Below are 19889 nucleotides of genomic sequence, written 5' to 3'. Positions count from 1 at the left end.
AGCTACATCCCCTGCCCTTTTGATATTGAGACAGAGTCTCACTAAGTCACAAAGTGCTCTGGCTCAACCCTGCCACCCTCCTGCCTCAGCCTCCTAGAGATCTGGGATCGCGGGGCTGTGCCTCAGTGCTCCATTTAAGAATTAAGCCACCAGGGACACAGCTCAATGGCACAGCGTCTGCCTGGCAAGTGTGAGGTCATGAGTTCCATTCCCAGTACCCAAAAAAAAAGGAGAAGGAGGAGGAGGAGGAGGAGGAGGAGGAGCCAACCGGGAATTCTCTTCCTTTCTCTTAGCAGTGCTGGGACGGACCCCAGGGTCCCCTCAATGCTCACCGCTGAGCCACACCCCATCCCTCTGAGAAAATTTTAAACACAGAGGTCTTTCTACCTTCTCGTGTTTCAAGTGGATAATCCCCCATCACTCTCCTGGTTGTCCAGTGATAAAGGGGCCATACCTTGTCCCCACCTATAGTGTCTGCTGAGACGGCCAGGGTCCCCTCAAACTCACTGCCCACCTCCAGGGCAGGAGAGAAGATGGGCCAGTGGCCTCTGTCTGTGATGTAGAAAAGCACAGCAAGCAGTGGAGGCCCACACCCTCCATCCAGTCAGAGCACATGCAAAGGGCCTGTGGCCGGGGTGTGTAAGATATAGCTAAGCAATACCACAGACCGACAGGGCGAGGGGTGAGCTCGTGTCCAGAGAGCAGCCAGGGGCCAGTGGTGCAGCCCACAATTAGGGCTTTGGATTTAGTTTCTGTGATGGAAACCACAGGAGGGCTTGAAGCAGGCAAAGAGGGTGATTCCGTTTGTGTTTTAAGGGAATAAACAGTAATAAAGAGTAATGACTACCCTGAATCCACGGCCCGCCTTTGGCTAGAAGTCATGACGGCCACACCAAGCGTCCTGGCTCCCTTCTCCTGTCTCACTTCTTTTTCTGTTTGCTTTGTTTGAAACAGGGTCTCACCCCACAGCCCAGCCTGTCCTCAGACCTGTGGCAATCCTCCTGCCTCAGGCTCGTAAGTGCTGAGATCACAGGCGTGCACCACGCACCCCACTTCCAGGGTTTACTGGTCACTCCTACATCGGCTCATCCTTCTCTGAGTTTCCTCTCTGATCTTCCCTCCTTTTGCGGTAGATTTCTTTCTCTGGCCCAGAGGCTGGATCATCCCCTCAGTGCATCTTCCCTGGGCACCTCCAGGACCATGTCCGCAGGTCCCTCAGGTTGCTGTGGAGGAGGGGACAAAGTCTGGGGGCAGTCGCCTGAGGGTCTGAGCAGTTGGGTGACATCAGCCAGCAGTGACCCTGCACCTCACCTCCTGGAGGATGTCAGGACCTGTGGTGGCCCCAGCCTGGCACCTCTGGGCGTGGAATCTGTAGACCAACACCTCCTGAGCTAACGGCCTGGCTCAGTCCCCATGGCCGAGGGTGGCCGCAAAGGACGTGGCCACCCAGCCCCCTGCAGCAGGGCACTCATTTGAAAAGGCTCTGTGACCCCTGGCTGGTGCTGAGACTGGGATTGGACGGGGAAAACAGGACGAATGCTAGATTTGTTCCTTCCGGGACAACAGCGTAATAGAAACTTCCCAGCAGCCTCCTCACCGAGCCTCACTCCCGCCAGGCTCACTGTCTTTGAGACAGGGTCTTGCTATGCACCCAAGTCTGGCCTCAAATTCAAGGTGACCCTCCTGCCTCAGCCTCCCAAGTGCTGGGCTCACCAATCTGAGCCACCACATGGCGATCTTGGGTTTGGGGATGGACGCATTGTCCCCAAGTTCTTTTCAACGTGGTCCGGGTGTCTTTTGACAGCTGTGGTCTCAGATGCTCTGTGGCTTCCTTTCTCCTAACCCTAGCCTGGAAATCCGCCTCCCTCCTTGACCCCCACCCCTCACCGGTGCCCGGGGTCAGCATCTGAAGCAATACCAAGGAACAGAGACAAGAAATCTTGAAACACATTTGCAAAATCATTTTATTACATCTCAATGCTAAAGGGAGTTCCAGCTGATTTTTTTCTTTTTTCTTTTTTCTTTTTTTCAGTGAATATTACTTCATAATTTATGCATATAATTTATGTACAGCGTGATACATTCATGAGACGATGCTGCGTGCAGCTGAAGGCGTGCGTGTCATTGTGCGGCCACGGTCACAGTCGTGACTATTTCTGTCCCTGCTAAGGCTTCCCCGTGTCCTCCCGGCCCGCGAGCGCCGGCCACCTTGGGCCACTGCTGCCGTGTGCTGCTCTGTATTACCAAAGCGATGATGATTTTTTCGGTGCCGGGACAGAAGCGCCCGGCCCAGCCGCAGCCCGGGCCTCCAGGAGGGCAGCTGAGCCCGACAGCCGCGCCGCGGCTGTGTCAGTCAATTCTCACTGGCGATGTCAGCCTCGAGTCCCTCCATGTCCTGGTGACGGTTTCCTGTCCTAATCTAAGTCCAGCTGGTGTCCAGGGCACGGTCCCAGGATTCCTCCAAGCCCCCTTAGACACGCCTCTTCTCTCTCCTCTGCTCCAAAGCCCTGGCCAGGTCCCGAATGCTCATCTGGATCCCTTCTAAGTAGGACCCGATCTCGGAGTCTAGGACACAAGGGAAAAAAAAGGAGAGAATTAGTTTGGCAAGGCCAAAACTTGGAAGGCCATCAGCCCTGGTGTCACATGTCTGTCATCTCAGCACTTGGGAGGCTGAGGCAGGAGAGTCATTGTGAATTCAAGGCCAGCCTGGGCTACAAAGTGAGATCTTATATCTAAAAGAAAAAAAAGACAAGGGTCTCAGCAGGGATGACCACACAGGTGGCAAGCCATGGGCAGCCCAAGCACTTCCGTGCAGCATGGGGACTGAGAATATCTGAGCTCCCTCATGCAGGAAAAGCTTATGCAGTATGTACATGGGAGCCCGTACAGTCTGTTGGTGCCTACTGTAAGAACAGCAAAAATTAAAAAATTAAAAGGGAAAAATCTATACTCAGGAACCAGGTCCAACAGTCTGTACCCCTCTGCACAACCTAGGAGAAACCTGGCCTGTGTAGAAAGGTGCCACCCCTTGGGGAAGGGGGTGTCTCGCTTAGCAAGACTCTATCTCAAAAGTATCTTTTAGGGGCTGGGGATTTAGCTTAGTGGCATAAGCACCTGCTGTGCAAGCGTGTGGTTGTGAGTTCAATTCCCAGTACTGATACAAAAGAAAAAGACAAAGAAAAAAAAAGTTTTTTTTAAAAAAATTGTGTGTATTTTAAGACAGGGTCTTGCTGTGTAGCCCAGGCTGACCTTGAACTTGTATCGATCCTCCTGCCTCAGCCTCTTGACTGCACTGATGACAGGCATGTGCCACAACACCCAGCAATATCTATATTCTCGCCACCACAGCAATGAGACCAGCCCAGATCCCAGCTGTCACCTGACCCAAGGGACCAGCGGGACCAAGAGAGGGGGGACACTCCTGCCACCCCAGCACCCTGGGGCCCCACGCTTCAGCCCCATGCAAGCACAGGAAGGGTCTGTGGTCTCAAGGACCCAGCAGCAGCGGGGTGGGGTGAGGTGGGGTGGGGAGGGGCGGAGGGACTCGTGGACAGGTAAAGGTGCCTGCAGGAGACCACTGGGGCCAGGCCGGGCCATCGGTGTGAGCCTCTGCTCCTCTGTCAGCTGCCCCTGCTTACCCCACTGTGCAGCCCAGACCACGGGTGACAGGGCTGCTGTCCCCTCTCTGTCTCAGCACCGCCCCTCCCAGGCCCTGTCCTGCATCCCAGCTGTGGCCCTCTGCAGTCGCCCCAACAGGGAGAGACAGGAGTGGCCGGAAGGGGTGCGGGGCAGGGCCGCACTCACGGAGGCTGCGGGAGAACTGGAAACTGGCCTCCACCACCCTGTCATGCAGCGGCTGGACACTGCGGTAGCCGTTGTGCAGAGTCTTGTTGTCGTGTGTCAGCAGGGAGTTCTCAATCTTCCAGACCTGGGGGCGACAGAAGGGGAGTCACCACCAGGAGCTCGGGCAGCACCTGGAACGGCACCCCTGAGAGCTCAAGTCCAGGGGAGAGTCTAGGCGCTCTGGGCCAGGTGGGATCCACAGGTGTGCATGTTAGCCAGGCGTGGTGGTGCAGGCCTGCAAGCCTCTGTCTCAAAAAGCCAAGAAAGAAACAAAAGACAAAACAAGACAAGAAAAGAAGACATACTGTTGCCAGTCTCTCTCTCAAACCCCCCCCCCCCTCACTCTGAGCACCCTAATCCCATCTCTCCCGAAGTTCTGGGAGTGTTCTTCTGTGTCTTTTTCATGGCACATCATTTCAGTTTTCTGTCAAATAAAACACAACAGTGGCCAGGGATGTAGCTCAGAGGCGCAGTGCCAAACTCAAGGTCCTGAATTTGATTCCTGGCACACACACAAAAACTGTGACGTTGTATCGCCCTCAGCCACCTTGTTCACCGGATCTGCCTCTTTGTGACCTGTGTGACCGCCGGCTCTTCCCCAAAGTTAAAGCGACCACAAATGGTGAATATTTTGAACCACAGAGGCAGCCGCCACAGCACAACTCAAGACACTCAGGAGAGAGGGCTCCAGAAAGCAGCGAGAAAGAGGAGATGAGCGTGCTTGCAGGAGAGGATTTTGAGGGGGATTCATGGTACTGTGCCTTAGCTGGGCATGGTAATCCCAGCACTTGGGAGGCTGAGGCAGGAGGATCTTTGCAAATTCAAGAGCAGCCTGGGCTACACAGTGAGCTCAAGGCTAGCCTGAACTGCATAGAGAGACCCTGTCTTAAAAGGACAAAAAATAAATAAATCATGGTATGTGTCTTTCACTGCAATGCATTTTTTAAAATTTAATGCTCGGGTGTATTTCTGAGCTGCTCCTGTTACACAGCTCATCTGTTCGTTCACTCCTCCAACGTGCACGGAGAGAATAAAGTCAAAGAGACATCTCAACGTACGCTCTCGCGCTCTGTCCTTCCAAACCGGCCAAGGGCTCTGCGTGCTCCCGGCCCCGGGGTTCTGGCTGGGAGCCCAGTGTGAGCTGGCCTCAGTTTCCCTCACTGGGAAGCAGGACCCAGTCCCTCCCGCCCTTGCTCTGCCTGGGTCAGATCAGCCTCATGGTTCTCTTTACGACTGCTTGCTGGCTCTGTGTTTGGTGCTTTCACTGGTATGTGTTTAGTGTAAGGTTGGTTTGGTTTTTTTTTATAAAGGTTCTCACTGGCTGGGCTCAAACTCACACAATCTTCCTGCCTCAGCCTCCCAATGCTGGGGCAGCAGCTGTGTGCCACCATGCCCAGCGTTTTATTTGTATCATATTTGTAAAAAAGTTCCTTTATGTTAACATCAAACCTACAGGACTGACTTCTGAATTCCAGGCTGACCCTGGATCACTGGACTCGAGTGACTTCCCACCGTGTGGGATAAACCTGGACACACACAAGAAGCGAGCCAACCTCACTAACCGCGCAGTGGCAGACAGATTTCGTGGATGCCAGTGTTTACCAGTCTCCACTGAATGGGAATTTAAAATTTTAAATAAAAGCCTGCCAAGAAAGGCTGCCAAGGCCAAGCCAGCGTATCCGGACCAACCTGATAAGAAAACATTCCTTCCTTTGTGTAAACTTGTCTAACAGATGGCCTTAAAATGTAACTTGAAATGTTCCTTTGTGTAACCCCGGGCTTTAGGGCCTTTGTATAGCTGATGACCTTACGATGTAACTGAAAACGTTACAGGAGTTTCTTTCTCGGTGTCACCCACGCGTTATAGGGCTGACAGCCTTATGATGTAACCTAAAATATTTAAACTCCCTTAGCAACCCATGATGTCACCCAGCCCTCCAATCACAGTGCACTAAGTCTGCCCCTGCACCGCCCCCTTGCTTTCTCATGAAACACTGCCAGGCTGGGCTGACTGGGAGAAACTCAGTCAACCGGTGTAATAAACTGCCTCCCAGACCTCCTCCCCTGTTGGGTCTGTTTTCTGCAATGCTACCACAGCACTGGGGAGGACACCCACAGTGGCATCTGCAGCAGAGCCCCGGGTGTCAGCCCCAAGGAAACCAGGCGCCCGCTCAGTGCCCCCCACAGCCTGGGCCAGCGCTACCTGCGCCCTGGAGAGCTTGACGGAGTCCTGCAGCACGAACCAGCGCACGTTCTCCGTGCAGGGCGGCGTGGTGAGGGAGCCGTGGTAGGTGTAGTATTCGAAGTGGTTCTCGGGCAGCATGTCCAGGACCGGGAGGCCGCTGATCATCGTGCTCTGTCCTAGCAGGCAGGACGGGGGACAGAGGGACCTCAGGGCCAGCGCACCGACCGGCTGCTCTCGCGGCCTCCAGAGGCAGTTCTGAAGTGCGCTTTCGCTTGCGTAGGCAATAGGTTTGGGATCAAAACTGTGCCGAATGCGGCCTCCCGGCGCCACCCAACCGGACGGCAGGCTGGAAAACACCGCGTGTGCCCATCCACCTGGCTCACAGGACCTGGCGCCATGCAACTCCTGGCTCTGCGCCGAGGTCAAAATAAGCCTGAAAATTAACATCTCAAGGCGATGCAGGACACTGAGGCGGCCAGGACAGTGCAGCTAACCAAAGACTCCGAAAAGGACTTTCGGGCCGCTCGGAAAGTAGCGAGAACAGTAACCCGAGTGCTTTGGGAGCAAGAGGGTGCTGAGGGGTCAGTGGCACCGTCTGCCACCGCGACACAGCTCATCGTCTTATGAGCAGGTTCCTCGGGGTCCTGGTCAGCCCAGCAGACGGTCAGCAGCGTCACCCTCCGCTCCACCCCCAACGCGCGCTCAGTCCCCTCCTGGCGTCCTACCTGGGTACTTGATGTTGGCCAGGTGGGAGATGAAGCTGCTGTAGTAGGTGTTTTCAGCGTCCTCCTCCATCTAGAGGTGAAAGGCGGGCCGTTAGCTGGCGCAGGAGGATGTAGCTGTGTGCTTTCCTAGCAACCGTGCGCCTGCTAGTTTATGGCTGTTAGTAGGCGGGGCCTGGCTAGAAGAGGCGGGGCTGCCATAAGAAACATGGCCTATCAGAAGAGGCAGGAACTGTTGGAAGAGGCGGGGCCTGTCATAAAAGGCGGGGCCTATCAGAAGAGGCGGGGCCTTCAGAAGAGGCTGTCCTGGGGGCGTGGCCTGGATGGGTTTATCTTCCTCCTGGTTCTTCCCCTCACTCTCGGCTTCCTGGGCACCATGAGCTGAGCCCCTGTGCTCCACCAGACCCTTCCTGCCATGAAGCCAGACACTGTGGACTGAATCCTCTAAAAGCCGTGAGCCAAGAGAAGCTTCTCCTCCTGGAAGGCTGTGGGTGTCTGCTGTTTTGTCCCAGCCATGAGACAGTGACTAAGCCACTGCTGAAAGCTTCCCAGGGCACCTGTCTTGTCATCCTCAATACTTGGGCCACAGGTTCCGGGCAGAAGAGCTCCAGGTGCCCCCTGCCAGAGCTCTCCTCCTGTAGGCGTTCTGCCTCTGCGAAGTACGGCTGTCCTGGTGCACAGGTTCCATTGCGATGGGTCTTTCCAGCCACTGGTGCCCACTGGATGCCTTCCCACTGCACACACCTGGGCAGCCTCAGACAGGTGCCCGTCTCTGCTGTGCGCCCTCGAGCGGTTCCATCCTGCCGTGCTGCTCTGCTGCCCGTCCACTACTTTCTTCCAGGTGAAATGCTTTCACCGCACCCATGCCCCCTGTCTGTCGCTTCCAGGGTGTCCCCTCTTAAACCTCCGGCTCACTCGTCACTCCTCATGGGCTGAACTCACGGTCATCTTGGATCACTCAGCTGAACCGAGTCAGCCTGGCGCTGGGTGTGGAGGCACCTGGGGACTGCTGCCAATGGCAAAAAAGGAGAACGGCAGGAGGCTGTTGCTCCTCCTGGAGAAGCTTGTCACGCTGGCATCCTGATGGGAACCCAGCTGTTCTCATCATCAGAGGGGCTGCAGTGCTTGCTGTCACTGAGGAGGACTGTGGTTCTCTTCCGGGAGCTCTGGTCCTCACCTTGGGCATGGCTTCCTGGCTCCAGAGCAGATCCCTCAGCCTCTGGCACAGCTCCTTCATCCCGCTGGTGCCAACTTTCTGGTTTCCACCGCTGACCTTTGGGCCTTCCCAGCGCAGATCCCTGATACAGACCTGCCTGAGGCATTGGCGTGGGCTCCAGGCCTCCTGCCAGACTCCTACAGGGAATTGCTGTGGGCTCCAGGTCTTCAGCTGGACTCCTGCAGGACATTGCTGCGGGATCCAGGCCCTCGGCTGGGTTCTGTAAGTCTCTAGCACATGGACAGATCTCCTACACTCTCGTGCATTTCACTCTCTGGGTGAATATTATAAAGTTATCCTATGAATTCTGGGTCCTATATTAAATCTGTCCCCTTGCAAAGCCTGACTGCAGTGCTGTGACCACGCGGGAGCCGGTGTCAGCCGCCAGCCCTCTCGGATGCTTTGCCGTCTTCTGTTGCTGTCTTCGCTGGTGCTGTGGCTGCGCCTGGGTGGGCACCTGGTCAGATGCCAGGTCAGCCCCGCCAGCCCGGCTGCGAGCACCCGGCTGTCCTGACTGCATGACCTGATAAAGCCGCCCACCTGGTGACCATGCTCTGGGTGTGGACAGAACAGGAGGTGAGAAGCCCACGGACACTCGTGCTCTTCCTTGATTTATAACCATTTTCACAGGTAAATGCCTTGATCTGCTGTTTGCCTTGGCCCGTTTCCAGCGCAGAAACGACTGGGTTTTTGCTCTTGTTTTTGTTTTTGTGGTGTTGTGGATTTTGTGTTTAAATGATTTTACCCACTTTAATACTTGCTTTTTGGCAATTCAATTCCCAACCAGCCAGCCCTAATCGCCCTCTGGGTTCTGAAGAAACAGCTGCTTTCTTTGGCTGGGTCAGAGGTCTGCCCCACCCTGCCCACCTGGCCGTGTTAGGTGAAACCGCTGTGGTTTCAGGTCTGTTACATCACCTTGTCCAGGGCCAGGGATGCAGCTCAGTGGCACAGCACCTGCCTGCAAGTGCAAGGCCCTGAGTTTGGAAAAAAAGTCATCTTGTCCCATTTATCCATGCTCCCCAAGGATCCCAGCCGAGAGTGGGGGTGCTGGACCTGGGGTAGGTGTTGGTGCCCCACTGAATCAGCTTCCCAAGGATGAGGAGCTCAGAGAAGGACAGGGAGAGACCCGAAGAAGACATAGTCTACACCCGACACTGCCAAGCCATCGGTCTACACCGCCTACCTCCACGAAGGCGGCCAGCACTGCCAGGCCATCTGGGGCGTCTTTGGCTATGTCATAGCTCTCGTATTTCGAATTGTAGTGAACCACGTGGATCTGTGGGAACAAGACACAGGCATCTCATGGTCGGGGCAGCTCAGACAGACTGCCATCGCTTCCCAGACAGGAAGGCAGCAAGAGGCCCCAGGCCTGTCTGCCCTCTGCATCCCTCCACAGGGTGGAGACGGGGCTAGGAGGCACAGCACGACGGCATCCACAGATGCCAGGAAGGCAGGGCTCCCCTGAGGACCCTGGGCCCCTCCGTGGTCTCTGGGGGCCGGGGACAGAGTGAGCAAGGAGGGTCACCCCGAGTTCGAGGCCAGCCTGGGCCACAGAGCAAGAACCTGCCTCCGAAAGGGTGAGGGAGTGGGCTGCGGGGACCTCACGCACCTCCATGACCCGTCGGACGCCGTCAACGGTGTGCTCCGAGCCGCTGACCTCAAAGGAGTCGCCGCCCCAGTGGAAGTGCATCTGCACGGCCACGTGCTCGGTGCCCTCGGGGCCGGCCAGGCGCATGCTCTCAGGCAGGGTGATCTGCACTGGAGGGGAGGCGGGCGCTCAGACCTCCGGCGGGCAGAGGGCGCCCCCTGCTGCCTCTGCGTGTCCACTCGTGGACAGACGGCCCGTGGGTGAGGGGGAGACACTCAGAGCTGGCGAGTACCAAGCACCAAGGCCCCTCCCTGCCAACCTTACATCACCACAGCTTGACGCAGCTCATACACACAAGACAAAGGCCCAGTGCCAGGCCCGGCGGTAAACCTCAATAGTCGCAGCACTCAGGAGGCTGAGGCAGGAGGATCGCTCTACCTTTGAGGCCAGCCTGGGCTACATAATGAGTTCAGGGCCAGTCTGAACCACATAAAGAGACTCTGTCTCAGAAAACAAAAGGACAGGTAGCTCCACACAGGCAGCAAGAGACTGACAATCATGTCCCTCCCCCACCAAAACCCAGGTAGTTGGGGGAAGCAGAATGTCTCAGCCACCGTGCCCCAGCTCAGGCAGGAGGTAACACTGGGCTTGTGGCTGTGTTTTGAAAAGAAGAGGCCAAAACCTCTGTCCCCAAAAAGCTTGCTGACCCTTCCGGATTCTTTTTCCCAAAGAGGCCGCTTCCCTCTCCAGGGATGAAGTTAACCCACCTCACCTGCACGATCAGAGGAGGAGGGGAGCAGAGACTCAGGATGTATTACATGCCCCACAGTGGGTGCAAACATGGACTAAGACAGACATAATCGGGCCGGGGGTTTAGCTCATCCCCAGACCACACACAAACAAAAGGCATAATAACTTTTTTTGAGACAGGTTCATGCTGATCTTTAACTCACTACATAGCCCAACACTGAGATCCTCCTGCCTCAGCCTCCTGAGTGCTGGGATGACTGGTGTGCACCACCACCCAGATGTAAATAAGTTTTGTCTAAAAAGAAGTGATCAGGGCCAGGTATTTGGCTCAGAGGTCCCTGCCTGACAAGTACAAGGTCGTGAGTTCAATCCCTGGTACCAAAATAAAATAAAATGAAGTGATCAGCCAAATGTCAAAGCCGCAAAAGCAAAAAAAAAAAGGACAAAGATCTGACCCAGATTAAGGGAGCCTGAAGGCCAGATGGGCCAACTTCGATGGGGAACCTGCTTGAGACCAGAAAGAGGGCAGCAAGGTCTCTAACCGTGAGCATCTGTGTGAATTCCCAGTGACATCTGGGCTGTGATTGTAAGATGTTCCGTTAGACATGGGAGAGGGTGTGTGGGTCTCTCTATCACTTTTGGAGTTTTCCTAGCCTAAAACTGTTTCGTGGTACAGGCCTGTCATCCCAAAACTCAGGAGGCTGAGGCAGAAGGATCATTGCAAATTCGAGACCAGCCTGGGCTACAAAGTGAGCTCAAGATGAGCCTAAACTGCACAGGGAGGCCCTGTCTCAAAAAAACAAAGAAAAAAAAAGCCACATCCAAAGGTTTTTTTGTTTTGTTTTGTTTTGTTTTGGTACTGGGTGTCAAACTCATGACTTCGTACTTGCCAGGCAGGCGCTTATGTGACTGAGCTAAATCCCCGGCTGAAGGCTCACAGGGGTGGGGCAGTGCCAGAGGACCTCTGTGAGCCTCAGCGGTGTGCAGAGCCCTGTCGGTGGGCGATGCAGGTCACCCCGACTTACACGTGTGAGCAGCACATTTCAGCTCTGAGTTATGTCACTGCTGATAGGACGACCTGGGAGCTCACCTGTTGTCAAACAGAACCTGAGCCCAGCTCTGACTAATGGCTGTCACGCAAACAACAGCGAACATCACCGCAGTGCCAAAGCACCCCAGCGCAGACTTTCCTCTTTCAGTGACAAACCGTGTTGCAGAGAGCTCTGTTACTGTGCTCTCTGACAAAAGATGTCGAGGGGTGGGTTGGTTTTTTCTAAAAGCGAACCTCAGTCTGCAGGTATTATTGCCAGGGTGGCGCTTTGCGGTCAATAAGTGGGTTTGGGACCGAGTGTGGACTGGGCACTCGGTCTCTGAAAGATTCACTGTCCCGGGCTTGGCGTGGGGCGGGCACGGAGCCCGCTTCCTTACACAGAAGGTAAAACTTGTACTTGCTTTGGCAGCACAAATAAAATGGAAACTTGGCGTCCTGGCCGTGTCTGTGCATTGCATTACAATCGTGCGTGCGTGCGTGTGTGCGTGCGTGTGTGTGTGCTGGTGTGGAACCCAAGGCTTCACACATGCCAGGCAAGTGCTGCACCCCCGAGCTGCACGCCCAGCCCTGCAGGGACCCTGTAACACACCACCACAGGCAGATCCGGGGGTCAGTGACGGAGAGGCCGGATTTCATGGGCACTAAAAGCTGCTCTGGGTAAAGCCTGCTGGGGAGGGAGGAGAGGAGCCGGGAAAGAAGTGTCCCAGACAACACAGCTGCTGGCACACTGTCCCACCCGTGCCAGGCAGGAGTGCGTAAAATTCAGCAACAGAAAACCAACAGGCTGCTCAGAAAGTGGACAGAAGACGGGACGGACACGGGAGAGCAAGATACGCCGATGGCAGATGGGCGCTCGGATCAGGAATCAGCTAGGCGGGGACCCAGCCAGGCCATGCAGACCCCGAGGCTCACTCCTGGGGGAGGGGGGGCAGAGCCCAGAGCCCTCCCAGGGCTGAAGAACGCAATGCTTCGGAAGGCTGTTTCCACCACAGCTAATCACCCCCTCCCCAGGTGACCCAGCGCCCACCTGGGGACCTGCTCACAGCAGGGGACAGCTATGCCAACCCCCTGGGAACCTGCATGCTGATTTACATCTGTCTGTGTGTTTGTGGTTTCTTGAGACGGTCTTACTCTGTAGCCTAGGCAGGCCTCAAACTTACAGGGATCCTCCTGTCTCTGTCTCCTGAGTGCTGGGATTACAGGCGCATACCACCATGCCAAGCTACGGCAGGTTTCTTTTTTTTTTTTTTTTTTTTTTTTTTGGTCTTTTTCGTTTTTATCGGTACCAGGGATCGAACTCACGACTGCCTGCTTCCAAGGCAGGCACTTATGCCGCTGAGCTAAATCCCCAGCCCCTACGGCAGGTTTCTTAAGCAACAATCGCCCAGATTCTGGTGACCGAGATGATTTTCAGTGGGTGAGTGGATAAATAAGAACCAGGGTCCATCCTGACCACGCTAAAAAAAATAAATGGGAAATCCCGAGGGAGACCCTGAGGCGCAGGGACCCAGTGAAGGATGCAGCCGCAAGGTGACCCTGCAGGGTTCCGCTGCAGGACCTCAGAGGGGAGGCGGAAAGATGGGGCTTCGGGGATTAGGACAGAGGGCGAGGAGGAGGAGCACGGGTCTGGCCTGGAACTGGGGCGGGCATGTTTCCTTAGGCCCAGGTTGGGCAGGACCAATGTGGGTCGGGCCTTTGGTTCTAACAAGAGTACACTCGCGTGGGACTTGAGAATGGGGGACAGCAAATAGCCCCTCGACGTTTCACTAGAGTTTGACTTGTGTATTGGTTTCTGTTTCCTTCAACAGAATTCCTGAATGTGCTGGGAGCTTACTGAAGGTTTACCGCAGACTCCAATCCCTATAGCCGAAGGATTTCAAAAGATCCTTGATAAGAAGCACCCTAAATAATAACATCCAGCAGAGCTGGGCCAGTAGCCCAGCAGGGCAACACCTGCCTGGCAGGTGCGAGGCCCCGAGTTCGATTCCTGGTACCAAAAAAAGAAAAAAGAAAAATACTGTACATCAAAATATATGGGGGTCAAAAAAAAAAATATATATATATATATAGGGGTCATGGCGGGCAGTGATGGGTTCCTAAGGTCCCAGCTACTTGGGAGGCTAAGGCAGGAGATCACTTGAGCCCAGGAGTTGGAAGCCAACGTGGACAGCACAGCTTAGAAATGGGGGAAGGGGGAGGGGAAGGAGGGGGAAGGGGGAGGGGAGGGGAAGGAGAGGGAGGGGGAGGGGAGAGGAGGATGATGCATCTCAGTGGCAGCACAGACAACTCCCGCCCTGCAGGCGAGGCCTTCCCTGCTTCTCGGTGGGACCCATGACCCTCTGTGACTGTTCTCCATGTACCGCGCCCGGATGGAGCAATGCTTTTCTCAGTTGGGTCACAGGCAGCTGTGTGTGGACATAAACAGGCCCAGCCCAGGACCCAGGCGGGAATGAGGGCGCCAGGTGTCACGCAAGGCCGTGCTGGGGACAGTCCTGGCCCACGAGGCTTCCCCACCCCAGAAAAGCCCCCCGCCTGGGCCTGCGGGAGCTTAGGCACCTGCTGGAAAGCCAGGGGATATTTTGTTTTGTCTTTTTCCTTTTTTATCGGTACCGGGGATCAAACTCACGACCACACACTTGCAAGGCAGGCGCTCATGCAGCTGAGCTAAATCCCCAGCCCCTCCAGGGGGTGTTTTAGGGTTTTACGGTTTCAGACTCGGTACAGAAATAAAGAGGGCACAGGACAGGAGCTGTTGGCGGTCACCTGTCACCCGCATGTCCTGCTGCAGGGGTCAGGCGAGCCGGGCTGAAGGAGCTGGTGGGGTCTGGGCCTCGGCCCCGATGCCCCCTCCGCCCCACAGGCGCCCCTTACCTGTGTGGCCGTTGTTGGTCATGGGGAACTGGCCGGCCTGACCCTCCTCGTAGCCCATGAGCTCCAGTGGCGTCAGGGCCGGGTTGAAGTGCACCTTCCGCCTCTGCAGGTTGATGGGGGACTGCCGAGTGCCCCCGCAGGCCGGGTAGTGCAGCGCCCAGTGCTCCTCGTCCAGCTGGCCCTCTGAGACAGAGACCACGGGCAGGCGTCAGGGCCCCTGGAGGACCAGGGCACCTGAGCCAGCGCCGCGGGCCTGGCTTCAGGGGCTCTGCTGCTGACTCTGGTAACCTTGCCATCACCCCAGGACCACGCCTTGGTGCTTAGGGGACAGTGGTCAGGGGCTCCTGGGCTGGGTCGGAGGCTTTTCCTCCTGTCCCCCAGGGCCACTGTGCTCCTTCCAAGCCCAGGACAGCAGTCCTGACCCCTGTGCCGCAGGAAGCCCGCCTCCCCTTCTCTTGCTGCAGCCCCTTTGTGAGTCCCCCCATGGTGAAGCCTCAGGGCACAATCAGTGCACCTATAGTCACGGCTATGCAGGAGGCTGAGGCAGGAGGATCCCTGGAACCCAGAAATGAGATCGAATCTCAAAACAAAAAGAAACTAAAGTAAAAACACCTGGGTAGGGAAGTTTATCTTTCTGGACATGGTGATAATCTCTGAGGCCGGGGAGTGCGCTCCGTTAAGGATGATTCAGCTCTAGACACCCAGAGCGAGTTGTCATCTCCTACAAGCTCGACTGAGAAACTGTATCAGCCTTCAGGGGAGCACTTGGGAATGGTGTCCTGGTGTTGGCTTTGCATAGTTTCTTGGTTTAAAATCAACAGAGAGGCAGGGGTCAGCTTAGCAGCACAAGCACCTGCCTGGCCAGTATGAGGTCATGAGTTGGATCCCAATGTCAAAATAAATAAATAAAATCAACAGAAAGCCGGGTGTGGTGGCTCACGCCTATAATTCCAGCACTCAGGAGGCTGAGGCAGGTGGATCACTGCAAGTTTGAGACCAGCCTGGGGTACAAAGTGAGATCAAGGCCAGCCTGAACTGCATAAGAGACCCTGTCTCAACAAAGACAAAATCAAAAATAAACTAAAAGATTGAGTCTCTGTCTCCCTGCCCTTCTCTTCTGTACTTAATAACCCAACCCAGTTTTGGGGTTTTGTTTTTTGTTTGTTTTTGTCTTTCTGAGACAGCGTCTCCCTAGCACTTCGGGCTGGCCTTGGGTTCACTTCGTAGCGCAGGCTTGTTTTGAATTTGCAACAATCATCCTGCCTCAGCCTCCCAAGTGCTGGGGTTATAGGAGTGCAGCACCATGCCTGACCCCAACATAGTTTTGTTTTGTTTTGTTTTTTTGTCTTTTTCTTTTTTTCATTGGTACTGGGGATCGAACTCACGACCGCCTGCTTGCAAGGCAGGTGCTTATGCCACTGAGCTAAATCCCCAGCCCCAACCCCAATGCAGTTTTAAACCTTCCTTTCTCTTCTAGGGCCAAACAGCTCCCCAGCCCTCCCAGAACGCTCCGTAAGAACCGCCTGATTCTTACAGCCCTGTCAGACTGGGCCAAGCCCCGGAGGATGGCACCTTCCTCCTTGGGACCCTCTCCCATCCTGCAGCCCACGGCCACTGCAGGGCACTGACCAGATGATGCTGGTGCCCTGGATGTCCCTGGCAGCCATTGGCACAGTGTGGCTCACTGGAGGGACATTGTGACGCAGGGCCCCGATCCCCAGGTGTCCCTGACTCTGCCTCCCTTGCCTGGGCAGGACCTGCCAATGCCCACCTGGAGCAGGAGTCCCCAAAGACCCGAGGCAGGGGCCGTGCAGGGTGGGCTCTGTCCCCTGTCTCCAGTGCCACCAGCACCAGCCAGGGACCACCGGCTCTCCAGGGACCCCATTCCGCAGCCCAGGAGAGAACAGGAGGACACGGGCAGCTGCTCCTGTGGCCACGTGCAGGGAGCTCTGGTGTCGTCTTCAGCACCTGGGAGTCGGGACCCGGGCCAAAGGCCTGGACCTTTCCCTCACATTGTGGGGCTCTCCTTGGCAACCGGGGCCATCTGAAGTCGGGTCCAGAAGCTCTGGGCAAAGCAGGCTGCAGCCACATTATTATCCCGTGCTCCCAGCACTCTGGGAAGCTGAGGCAGGAGGATTACAAGTTTGATCCCCACCTTGGCAACTTGTGTCTTAGTGAGACTCTGTCTCCAAAAGAAAAGTTTAAAAGGGATGGAGCTCAGTGTGGGGACCCTAGGGTCCCTAGGATTGCAGTTTCTGTTTGTTCGCTTTTTGAGACAAGGTCTCACTATAGAGTTCAGGCTGACCTTGCACTAAGTAGCTCAGGTTGGGCTCCATCTCAAGGCAATCCTCCTGCCTCAGCCTCCCCAGTGCTGTGCAAATTTAAAACTTAAAAACAAAGGAGGAAGAGATAGCATCTGAAACCACAGCAGGCCAATCCCCGTGAGGTGGCACACCAGTGTGGGCACTGCGGTCCCGCCATGGGGGACTCAGCTGCTTACCTGAGTAGGTCCACTCAGACCTGACCTGGGCCTGAAAGCCCAGGAGAAGCAGGGACACCAGAGTCACCAGGGTCGCCATGGCACTGCAGTCTGGAGCAGTCAGGGTGCCAGGATGGTGCTGCTTTTAAAAGCCCAGAAACTGTAAATAACAATTTACACCCGTCCGTCCGGCTGGCTGATCCGCCCTGCCCTGCCCCCGTGGAACAACAACAGCTCCCCACAATGGCCCTTCTCAGCGGCTGCCGTGTGCCAGGCGTGCCCGGTCCAATTAGCCGTGTCTGCTGCCCGGCCCGCCCGGGACCTCACCGAAGCCCGAGGCCACACAGAGCGGCCATTGTGGAGGGGACCCGGGAGGGAGGGCTGGCACCGGCTCAAATGGGCTACTGAGGCACGCGCTTCCGCTGCCCTTTCTGCCAGGCTGCGTGGGGCGTCACGGGCTGTGCACCCCACCGGATCCCCGCCGGCACTTCCTGCCTGTCTTGGAGCCACGGCCAGGCCCAGCTGTGCTGCCACCCAGGTAAATGGGCCAGCAGGGAGTCCGGCCAGAACACCAGGGTCCAAGCCCGAGGCAGGCATGGGCAAAGGGCGGGCAGAATTCCCACGAGCACACGCCACACTGGTCCAAGGTCAAGGACGCCCTGCACTGGCAAACAGCCTGGCTGCAAGGGCAACTGGCAGAATCCACCTGGACAAGGGCACTCGAGGAGTTTCAGGGATTCCCTGTCACTGTCACCAGCTGCTGCCCCGCCTAAAAGGTCCCCCAAAAGCCCAGTGTGGTGATGCACACCTGTAACCCAGGCACTCAGGAGGCTGAGGCAGGAGGATCACTGCTAGTTCAAGGCCAGCCTGGGGGCGGTGGTTAGGCCCACAAGCTCACAAGCTGGAAGAATCTCAGAGGCCTCAAGGGTGCTGAAGCAGGAGGGCTCTGATCCAGCCCTGCCTGGCTGGTTATCAGCCGCTCTGTGCCTCAGTCTCCCCATCTGCAGGAGGAGTCCATGCTGCTACCAACCTCCAGGGGATACATTGTGTGGTGTGACTACTTGCTGTGAGCACAGGGAAGTGACTTAGCTTGTCACCCACCAGGTTTCTGTGTGGTTGGTCTGAGCCCTGCCCTGTGGAAGGGACAGTGGTGTAGACCCCATGGGTCCTGCCACACTGAGGACAGTCAGGCATGCCAGGCAGCATATAGGACCCTTGATGTGTTCCCAGGGACTCTCCTTGGGGAAACTGAGGCAGGGCCACAGATGGAGCAACGTGGAAAGGTCTCTCGGTGATGGCAGCTGGAGGACCCAGCAGGGGCTGGGCAGGGGTGGGAGTGGGGGGAGCTGGAGCCTTAGGGTTAGGGTTAGGGTTAGGGTTAGGGTTAGGGGAGGGCAGCCGCAGACTCAGAGGACTCCCTGGCAGGAGCAGGCAGAGCAAGGGCCCCCCAAGCCCTACACTTCCTCTCTGGTCTCCTGTGGGCTTCTGTGGCCTGGGGCTGGCGCTTGGGGTCCCCAGAAGACCCCCCGCTGCCTGGCCATTCCCTGCACCCAGGCTGCCCAAACCCATTCAGCCAGCGCCAAGGGGCTATTTCAATTAATAAAGGAAGTCAGGCAAGGTGGCGCCGGCCAATCATCCCAGCACTCAGGAGGCTGAGGCAGGAGGATCACCATGAGTTCAGGGTCAGCCTGGGCCACATGAGACCAGGTCCAAAATGAAAGGTTACTGAAGCAGAGCTGAGCTAGGCCCACAGACTGACAGCCGAGAACGAGGACAGGGTACCGAGCCAGGCCTCCCGCCCCCCGGATGGCCTCTTTCCGGTGACGCAGTCCATACCCGATCAGACCACATCGAGCTGGTTGCCTAAGATCTGACACATTGTCTTCCTTGACCTTAAAATTTTCCACCAGCTGCTTCCTTCTGGCCTGAGAGTCGCGCCTGTTCCCCTGAGCGCCGAGCCCCCGGCCTCAGCCGCCCTCAGCCCTCGCCAGGGCGCTGTCCTGGCCCTGCAGTGCGACTGGGTGCCCTGCCACCCAGGGCGGGGTGGGGAAGGGCGCCTGTGCCCCCTGCTTCCTGCAGGGCCCCCAAGGCGGGCGTGTCCTGTCGTCCCGGGAGACAGGCTCAGGCTGCAGGGCCCAGCAGAGACTCAGGACTGCAGGGAGGACCCGGGGAGCGCGTGTGACCCTGTGGCCCAGCGCACGGCTCTCACGGGTGACTCACTCTGCACACGTGAGCTCTGTGCTCAGCTCCAGCCTAGTAAATCCCCAAGAGTGCACCGGCGTGGTGGCACAGGCCGTCACCCCAGCACCCGGGAGGCTGAGGCAGGGGGATCGCTGCCAAGTTCAAGGTCAGCCTGGGCTATACAGGGAGAGCCTGTCTCAAAACACCAAAGCAAATAAACGGGGAGAACGGTTCTGCATGTGAATTGCACACTGTGTTTAAGCTGCCACAACAAAGCGGATTAATCATGAAAAACTGCATTCATCTAAGAGCTGAATCCCATGCCCGCACCCCTGCTCGCTGGCACCGGGGCCTGGCGGAGGCCAGGGCTCCCCCACAAGGGACGCGCTGGACCCGCCACGAGCCCATGACGTGAGACTGTCGCGTTCCCCACGTAGGAAAAACAGATAATTCTAAACTTAAAAGATCTGGTAAAAACACAGCTCAGACGGGGCGGGCAGACCACAGGCTGCCCCGCGCTTTACGCAGTGTCTGGCAGCGGTGTGGCCCCGGGCCCTGCAGAGCCAGCGCGGCCACAGGTGGCTGAGACTTGGCGTGAGACTCCTGGGCCACCACCGCCTGCGGGCGCGGCTGCCCAAACGGGCTCCTGGCCCACTTCTCGGGCGACTGCATCTGTGACCCTTTCGATTCCTTTTCTTTCTTCCCTTCTGTTTTCTTTCTTTCTTTTTATTGAGACAGAATCTCTCTCCAGGTAACTCAGGCTGGCCTGAACTTGTGGAGATCCTCCTGCCTCAGCCTGCCAAGACCTGGGATCCTAGGCATGTGCAACCACCTCCTGCTGGCTGCCGTGTCTTTGAGACCAAAGTCTAACAAAGATGGCAGGAAAAATACAAATTGTAACCCAGAACCAATACTGAGCTCAAAGAGTAAAATTCTAAGGGAAAGAGGGACGAATGAATGAAGGAAAGAAAGAATGTTCTTCCTGGTTTGCAGCTGGCATCTG

General features: G+C 56.5%; 1 protein-coding gene across 1 annotated transcript; it reads right to left on the bottom strand.

Moving 5' to 3' along the window:
* Positions 1–1946: 1946 nt before the first annotated feature.
* On the bottom strand, positions 1947–17278 carry Ca6 (carbonic anhydrase 6). The gene is made up of 8 exons (XM_023565621.2): positions 16727–17278; positions 14227–14409; positions 9576–9724; positions 9150–9242; positions 6754–6823; positions 6047–6204; positions 3805–3928; positions 1947–2565 (listed from the first exon to the last, which is right to left on the bottom strand). Exons 1-8 carry the CDS (start codon positions 16803–16805, stop codon positions 2471–2473), a joined length of 951 nt encoding a protein of 316 aa, XP_023421389.1. The 5' UTR covers positions 16806–17278; the 3' UTR covers positions 1947–2470.
* Positions 17279–19889: the final 2611 nt, after the last annotated feature.

The sequence above is a fragment of the Cavia porcellus genome, unplaced genomic scaffold (assembly GCF_034190915.1).
Source record: "Cavia porcellus strain 051 isolate PalLab524CR breed Dunkin Hartley unplaced genomic scaffold, mCavPor4.1 scaffold_25, whole genome shotgun sequence".
Taxonomy (NCBI): Eukaryota; Metazoa; Chordata; class Mammalia; order Rodentia; family Caviidae; genus Cavia; species Cavia porcellus.
This window is presented reverse-complemented; position numbering and strand designations above follow the sequence as displayed.

Coding starts and splice junctions, on each gene's coding strand:
- Ca6 (XM_023565621.2), bottom strand. CDS start 16,805: ATGGCGACCCTGGTGACTCTGGTGTCCCTGCTTCTCCTGGGCTTTCAG. Junction 9,725..14,226: donor GACCAACAACGGCCACACAG/GTAAGGGGCGCC, acceptor CCTCCCCTCCAG/TGCAGATCACCCTGCCTGAG. Junction 9,243..9,575: donor GCGTCCGACGGGTCATGGAG/GTGCGTGAGGTC, acceptor TTGTTCCCACAG/ATCCACGTGGTTCACTACAA.